The following is an 8805-nucleotide window of genomic DNA, read 5'->3' on the forward strand; positions in this document are numbered from 1 at the left end:
ACACAAGAGAAACCGAGAGTGAGATGAGAAATTTAAGACAGAGAGCTGAAGAGGAAGAAAGAGAGTTTAGGCGAGAGAGAGAGAGAGAGAGAAAGTCAGTGAAGGGATTGTTATGGGTATGGACCAACTGCAGCAGAACGGGTTTCAAGTAATTACCTTTGATGATCCATTCATGTAATCCACAGTAAGTATTCTTACTTACTGAGTATGATATTGATATCCAATAATACGGATTTTTGTGGTTTTATAACTTGTCTAGCATTTTGCTATATATGATTCAACAATGATTTATATTATCGGAAATCAATTGACTCACTACTTCACAGTTTTGTGTAGTGCTTGCAGGAATGGAAAATCAAGGTAATTATGCAGTTGTGATTAGAGATTCATATTGAGATGTACAGAGATTCCAAGTTGGTTAAGTTTTGTCTAGAGTTTAGACTGTCGGATAGATTTGTATAAATGCCTTGTACGACATAGCTTTGGGTATTTTTGTATAAAGAAAAGTATTTTAACAGTATTTTTTTTGTATTGATAATTACAGTTTTCCGCTATATGAGATCAGATTGTTACATGACATGTTTATTAAGTGGGTTCTACGAGTCAGCTAAACCTAACACAAACTATTTATTAAATATGTTATATGAATCGGGTAATGTCACTCACTTGTTTTAATGGGTCATGTTAGAGTTGAAGGATTTAACCAAATTAACTATATAGGACACATTCGGGTTAACACATATGAGGTTAACCTGTGAGTCAACCTGGCATGCCAAATGAATTGCCAATTGTAAATTGTACCCAATAGGAAATGAGATTGAGATCTAAAACAATTATCTATCCAAATTGATGAGTAATTCTAGAAGTCACTCTTATGTCCATTTTATACCACTCTAAAAATGATGTGACTTTTAAAATCACAATTTGATCAAAAGTCAATAATAATCAATCACAAGGCCAATGTGATTTTAGAAGTCACATCATTTTTTGAGTGAAAAAAAAAAAGGGACATAAAAGTGACTTCTAACATTACTCCAAATTAATAGTAATTTGAATAAATAATGTAAGAGATTTAATATGAGATTTATCTTTATAGTAAGTAGTCTAGTAATCTAAAATTTATTTAAGCAAGTAAATCTTATTATACGATATTCACATCCAAATTACAAGCCAGTCGAACAGAGTAAAAGAATTATTATTATTATTATTATTATTATTATTATTGCCAACATTAGGTAAATTTCGTCCATTTTTAATTTCCTGAGCAACTACGTTTCCTCCACTTATTTCTCACCACACAATCCTTTCCTTTGTGATCCTTCAAGTAGAGAAACATATTCACAGGCTGACGCACGCTTTAGTATCCGACTCTGAGTGAGCTGTGGCACGAACGGCTATGGAGTTGGCCATCCGAGCTTCAGCCACCCCCAGGCTTTCTCTTCCCACTCCTTCCTCACCATCTTCCACTCCCAGAGCCTCTTTCAGACAACAATTCAGACCCATTTCTGTATCATTACCAACATCAACCACCATATCTCTGTTGGCTCTATTTACTCCTTCCCATGAAGCGAAGGCTCTCACCCTCTCCAAGGATCAGATAGTCTCTACTCTCACTGATGTAAGTTCACATATATTTTTCTTTCTTATTCTTTCTCAGGTAGATTCAAACAAAGTTTGCATATTTGTAAAGGAATCATTGGTGAATGTTTTGGAAGTACTTTTCTTGCTTTTGGTGATCGAAACTTTAAGCAATTTTGAGGGTCAGAAGCATCAATTTTTTTTTTTTTTTTTCCCTCAAATTGCTAGCCAGAAGACTGCTAAGTTGTTTTCTCCAAGTTCGGTCAATACCCATTTATCATGATGTTGTTTTACTAGGATTTCTCTTTGTCATGAGAGGAGATATCTAAGCAACTTGTTAATTTCAAACAGAGGAAAATGCACCAGAAATGCTGGGCAAATGTAACAAGGCTCTTGAATTTTTGTATGAAATTCATGTAATTTCGTTGTTAAAAATGTGGTAGTGGAATTGTATGAATGAAATTGTTGATAGGAGTGACTGATTCGAGATGGTCAATCTCCAAACAAAGAAAGAAAGGTTTTGATGGGCTAAACTACTCAACAAACCTAACAATGGAAAAAGGATATATGGATAATGATGAAAGAAGGCATTGGATGTGGTAATTGTAATGGATTTGACTGCATTGAAATGGATATGGTTCCTCACCATTTTGTTCTTGATTGTGTTCTTTAATGAATTTCATTTGTTTTAGTTGCTGCTCCATGCTATCACTTTGCTGTTGCTATTGTTCTTTTTCTTTTTTTCTTCTGGCAATTCAACAAGTTCTTGGCTCTCCATCTCTACAATCTCCATAAGATTGTTCAATTGGCTCAAAATTTCGCTGGATTGAGTTGAAATCTTTTAGGAATTATCTACTAAAAGCTTCATACCTTCCTGCAATTTGGATCAGTTTTAGAGCCAACTCATCTAATACTTCTGATGTATCGAAAGGATCTGATGCCATTTGTACCAAGCCTCTTGAATTTTTGTATGAAATTGATGTAATTTCGTTGTAAAAAATTTGGTAGTGGAGTTGTGTGAATGAAATTGGTTATAAAGGTGATTGATTTGAGATAGTCAATCTCCAATGAAAGAAAGGTTTTCAAATTATTCTCCAAAGATAGCTTCGACAATATACTTCTACAGATTTATACAATTGAACTCAAATCTAACAATCTACTGAAATGGGCTTAACTACTCAACTAACTATTGAAATTGGCCTAACTACTCAACTAACAAAATGGGATACAACCGTTCAGCCCAACTACCCATATTAGACCTGTTATGCCAAATGAAGCCTTAGTAGCGTTCTTCAATTCAGTTCATACCCTGTTCTTGAAATTGATTTGAGTTTTCTCAATCAATAGGTGGAGAAAACAGTTGATAAGGTTCAGGAAGTGGGTTCGAGTTTCTTGGATACCACTCGGCATATTCTTGAAGTTGTGGGAAATGCTTTGAAGCCTGGCATCGAGGTGGCATTGCCAATTGTTAGTCAGGCAGGAGAACAGGCCTTGAAGATTGCTTCCCCGGCAGTTTCCGAGGCTTCAAAGAAGGCCCAAGAAGTAATTCAAAGCTCTGGCTTCGACACACAGCCTGTTCTCAGTGCTGCTAAGGTTTCTTCTTTTTATTCATTTCCTTCTTTTTTCTTTTTCTTTTTTTCAATATGGTGTTTAGGTTTGTTGTAATAGCTATGAATTCCAAGTACATGCACACCATGTGTTTCTATCAAAGTATGTATTGCTTGACATTGATATAAAAATGAACATAATTGTTGGAAGTGTTAGAATATGAATTAAATGATTAAATCCACAATTTTTTATCAGCTTAAACTTTAAAGATAATAGCTACTTTAATTTTTAGGGGAAACTTCACTAAGGACCCCCAAACTTCCACCCGTTTTGAAATACCCTCCTACTTCAAAATCTCTCAATTTAGTCCCCTAAATTTCAATTGCTTTCAATTTGGATCCCTCCGTCAGATTTTAAATGTCACATGACGTTTATACCCTTGACTTTTGTATAAAATTCCAACTTCTAAAACGTTTTTTTATTTTTAAAAAATAAAAATCAGGGATATTTTGGTCTTTTTTTAAATTTTTAACAGCTAAAATTAACGGAATGGTCCAAATTGAGAGCAATTGAAAGTTCAAGGGACTAAATTGAGAGATTTTGAAGTTCATGAGGGGTATTTCAAAACGGGTGGAAGTTTGGGGGTCCTTAGTGAAGTTTCCCCTAATTTTTAAGAATATTTGCTCTTGTTCTTGAAATAACTAGTTTGTGCAATGAATGTTGTGGAAAATTGCTTTAGTATTTTTAGTTTAAATGAGGAATGCAGTGCTTGTAATTAAAAGTTTTACTGTGACAATCTTGGTCTTATCAGTGTTCTCAATTTTGACTTAATTGAAAATGATGGTTGTAAAGTAATTAATTGTCACGGAATTTTGCTTGTTTCTAGTGACTACTTCGTTAATGTAGTTTAACAAGTCCAAATTTCAGTAAATGATTTGGACACTGGACTAGCCCATGAATGTAGTAGCCTGGGTTCTGAAGAGGTCTTCTTGCTCTTGGAAACATTAGAATTGTTAATCCTTGCATGTTTTTATGACTTCAATAAAATGAATTCGTCTCCATTTCGTGTCGTCATTTCTGGGATTGTCCCATATTTGACAACTAATTTGTGTGTTCAAACTTTTTATATAACCGTATATAAGGCCTCCATATACCTTTTATTATTTTTATCTCAAGCAACACATTAATTTTTGTTAGATATTTTGAGATGGATGTTTGCTCTGAGCATGAGTATCTTTTGATTACATTCAGTTCCAAAATGAATTCATATTCTTAAAATGAATTATATATTGGTTGCAGACGGTCGCAGATGCAGCTCAGCAGACCACAAAGGTAATTGAAGGGGCCAAGCCTATAGCTTCATCAACTATTGAAAAAATCTCGACAACAGATCCTGTTGTGATTGTAGGAACTGCAGGAGCATTATTTCTCACATACCTCCTCCTTCCTCCCATTTGGTCTATCATCTCTTTTGGCCTTCGAGGTTATCAAGGTGAGTTAATTGACTTCTGATATTAAGTTGCTTCATTTATACCTAGAAGTTTGGAAGATAGTGAATATTCCTGGTCCTGTCCTTTCAAATTTATGTCACACCAAGCTAATGCTGCGCAGTGGAGCTAAGGTTTTGATGATTCTGTTACTCTTTTAGGTGATCTTACTCCTGCGCAAACTCTTGATCTAATATCTAGTAAAAACCACTTTATGATCGATATTCGATTAGAGAAGGACAAGGACAAGGCTGGAATTCCCCGTCTTCCCTCTAGTGCTAAGAACAGGATGATTGCAATTCCGTAAGTAATCCTTCAGCTTCATTATATTTATTTTAAACTCCCCATCTTCGCTGATCAAACAATAAACAATATCTAAGCGGACTATACCTCCATTGAAACCTTGCTTCTAAGTAATTTTGTCTGACTAAACACACATGATGTTTTAGGTGGTTAAACTGAAATGTCACATCATATTTGAGTCTAAAATCAGTCTTGAAAACCCATATTAGACCTCTCCTGTAACAACTCTTCAACCAAACAAAATCCAGTAATGAAGTGTTATTAGTAAGAACATCCCTCTGGAATTTTCTGCACGCCAAAGGGTCTAGACACCTCCATCTGTCGGCTACCTTGATGTATCTAGTATTGTCTTTAACGTTTCAGTTTGGAAGAATTACCAAGCAAGTTAAGAGGCCTTGTCAGAAATGCAAAGAAAGTGGAAGCAGAAATAGCTGCTTTGAAGATTTCTTATCTCAAGAAAATCAACAAAGGCTCCAGAATTGTTATCATGGACTCGTAAGCTTTTCATCCTCATGATCTCTTATAACATTATATATAGGCTGTGTTGTGTGCCTGTGCATTCCAGATTCAGCACATGGAAATTGAGTGAAATAGACTGTTTGATTACATTGATGTTGAATTTTTGAGATAATTCAGGTACTCCGACTCGGCAAAAATAGTTGCCAGAGCACTAACAAGCCTTGGCTTCAAGAACTGCTGGGTTGTAGCTGATGGGTTTTCTGGAAGCAGGGGATGGTTGCAGAGTCGGTTAGGAACAGAGACATATAAGTTCTCTTTTGCAGAGGTGCTCTCACCATCCCGGGTCATCCCTGCTTCACTCAGACGCTTTGGCACCACCAGCTCAAGTGGCCAAAAATTACTTCCTGGGTCCGATTGACAACTCTGGGTAAAAATGCTTCTGATGTGCATATAAAAATGGTTTAGATTAGACCCCCTTGGAACAAATTTTGTGTAATTCTTTGATCAATGTCAATCAGTTGGTCTTCTTTTTTTTTTTCCTGAGTTCCTTGCCTCTATTCTAGTCTCTGTTCTAAAGAATATTTAGAAGAGAAAGTAGTGCCATGCTGAAAGGCACGACTCATTGTTTCCAAAGAGATAAGAAAAAGGGAAAAGTGAATGTACCCCATAAAATATCATCTAATTGGTTAATGTACCGTATAAACTTTTAATTGCGATAATTACTTACCAAACTGCTAAAAATTGTCGATATCCTCCTTAATGACGAAAATACTTTTAATAAAATAAAATAAATAAATAAATAAAAAGGGAGAGAAGGAGTAGAAAATTTATAAATTTGTTTTTTTTTTTCCGAATTTATAAGGGTATTTTTGTCTTTTAACAAAAATTTATGGTCATTTTTGTTTTTTAGCTGGCTTTTGGGTGGAGAGGAACATTGTCGCAATTAAAAGTTTGAAAAAATACTGTCAATTTAGTAGTAATTTGAGGAGTTATATATGGAAACTTTTCAAAAAAAAAAAAAAAAGGTGACATTGAATTAGACCCCAATGCTAGCAAGCAATAATTATGCTTTTATAAAGAAATACTAAAAAAAAATTGGTTCTCAAATGAAACGGGGCATGTGTATATACCGCGAAGCTTTCTTCTGTGTCAAACTATGAAATTTTCTTTCATTATCAAATATTTTACATGCTTCTTTCACTTTAGAAATACATAATTCTTTCACAATTTTCATGAAAAATATTTTTCGCATGGGAGTTATAAGATTTATAACTATTGATAAATAAAACTAACAAATATTGATAACATTCAATAACATTACATATATATCATCATATAAAATTCAATTTAAATTGCAGAGTTTCTTACGTGCGGACATAAACATAAAAGTGCTCGACCTTTATTTGTAAAAGTTGGATAGAAGTACGATTTCTATTTCTAGCCATACGCGAGATATACCATCTTTAATACGGTACGAAATGAAATTGAAGTGAAAAAAAAAAAAAAAAAATGTCGTTAAAACTCACAAGATAATGAGTATTTAACCCTCACAATAATACAATACAAAATAATAATAACAAAGTTATACGAGTCCAGTTAAGTATAACTCGTTTAATAATTGATTCTAATTATGTGTTCATGATCGGCTTATTTATTAAACGTTTCAAATTTGAGTTTAGTTTATAAGATTATCAAACAATAGACTTATTCATTTACCGCCCTAATAATCTTATGTTAGTAAAAAACAATTTGGAGAAAACTTCATTTTAGATCCTTGAACTACCACACGTTTTGAAAAGACTTTCAAATTTTAAAAACACTCAATTTTACTCCCTGAACTTTTAATTTGATGCAAATTAGCCCCTCCGTTAGTTTTTAAACGTTAAAACTTAAAAGTGATAAATGATCATTATGACTTTTTTATAAAATTTTAAATAGGAAAATACATTTTACCCTACTGAAGTATCTACACATTTACGTTTTGGCGCCCAATATTTAAAAAGTGACAAAAGACTCCAACAAAAAGTTTCAGACGTTAACAAAAAAACTCATCCGTTTATTTTGGCCATCACTTTCGACGGAAACCAAGTCACGTGTGTGGCATGTGACACTTTCCAACTAAAAAGTTCGAAAATGCCATCGGGGTAATGTGTAAACATAAATTACTTCGGGGGTAAAGTGTAAACATAAAAAAAAATAATAATAATAAAAAAAAGAGCTTATTTAAGAAATTATTATTATTATTATTATTATTATTATTATTTAAAATAAAAAACAAACAAACTAAACTAAAACAAAAAACTCGGGTTAATTACCTTTTTAATATCAAGGTTCTCACTTTTTTTTTTTTTTTTTTTTTTTTTTTTCACCTAAGTTACAAATCGTATCACAAATTGTAACTGAGTTATAGAAAAAGACCAACTTAGTACCTCCGTCACATTCTATTAGTCCAAACTAACGGATTGCCATGTGTCACCCCCCACATGTCCTTAACAAAAATAAAATAAATATTTAAAATAATTACAAAAATTATTATTTTTTTAATGCAACATGTCCTTACAAAAAATTAAAAATTAAAAATAATTACAAAAATAATAATAATTAAAAAAAAACAATTACAAAAGCTAAACCTAAAAAAAAAAAAAACTGAAAACAAATTATGGGGTAGTCGGGCCACCCTATTTTGGCTATTAGGGATGGTTGAGCCACCCTTAAGGATGGTTTGGGGGTGACGGAAACCACCCCTAAAGGCCAAAATGGGGTGACCTGGCCAGTGGCTACCCCATAATTTTCAATTTTGTTTTTAGGGTTCGTCTTTTTTTAATTATTTTTATTTTTTTAGGACATGTTGCATTTTTTTGGGATGACACGTGCCAGTCTGTTAGTTTGAGCTAACATAATGTGACAAAAGTACTAAGTAAATCTTTTCCCATATGTTATGTACCTTATGTTATACGATTTGTAATCTAGGTGAGAAAAAAAAAAGTGAGAACCTTGATACTAAAAAAGTAATTAACCTGAGTTTTTTGTTTTAGTTTTTTTATTTTTTATGTTTACACTTTATCCCCTGAAGTAATTTATATTTACACTTTACCCCTGAAGTAATTTATGTATACAATTTATCCCTGAGGGCATTTTTGAATTTTTTGGTTGAAATGTACATGACTTGGTCTTCATCCAAAGTGACGGCCAAAATAAACAGATGAGTTTTTTTGTTAACGTCTGAATCTTTGTGGGGGTCTTTTGTCACTTTTTAAACATTGAGTGCTAATACACAAATGCGTGGATTCTTGAAGGGATAAAGTGTATTGTCCCAATTCTAAATTTACACTTAATTTTAAATTTAAAAAAATTAAAGTTGTTATAAAAAAAAAAAAATCACAAAGGTGAATTTTTTTTTTTAATTAAAAAAAAAACGAAAATCGAAGAA

General features: G+C 33.0%; 1 protein-coding gene across 1 annotated transcript; it reads left to right on the plus strand.

Moving 5' to 3' along the window:
• The first annotated feature begins 1281 nt into the window (after positions 1-1281).
• Positions 1282-5909, plus strand: CAS (calcium sensing receptor). The gene is made up of 6 exons (XM_059597797.2): positions 1282-1618; positions 2926-3171; positions 4426-4618; positions 4775-4916; positions 5280-5411; positions 5553-5909. Exons 1-6 carry the CDS (start codon positions 1397-1399, stop codon positions 5791-5793), a joined length of 1176 nt encoding a protein of 391 aa, XP_059453780.2. The 5' UTR covers positions 1282-1396; the 3' UTR covers positions 5794-5909.
• The last annotated feature ends 2896 nt before the right edge of the window (positions 5910-8805 follow it).

Source organism: Corylus avellana, chromosome 7, assembly GCF_965113065.1.
Source record: "Corylus avellana chromosome 7, dhCorAvel1.hap1.2, whole genome shotgun sequence".
Taxonomy (NCBI): Eukaryota; Viridiplantae; Streptophyta; class Magnoliopsida; order Fagales; family Betulaceae; genus Corylus; species Corylus avellana.

Excerpts from the sequence above, each read along its gene's own strand:
- CAS (XM_059597797.2), top strand. The coding sequence starts at position 1,397 with ATGGAGTTGGCCATCCGAGCTTCAGCCACCCCCAGGCTTTCTCTTCCC. Across the intron at positions 1,619-2,925 it reads TAGTCTCTACTCTCACTGAT|GTGGAGAAAACAGTTGATAA; the intron begins GTAAGTTCACAT and ends CTCAATCAATAG. Across the intron at positions 5,412-5,552 it reads AGAATTGTTATCATGGACTC|GTACTCCGACTCGGCAAAAA; the intron begins GTAAGCTTTTCA and ends GAGATAATTCAG.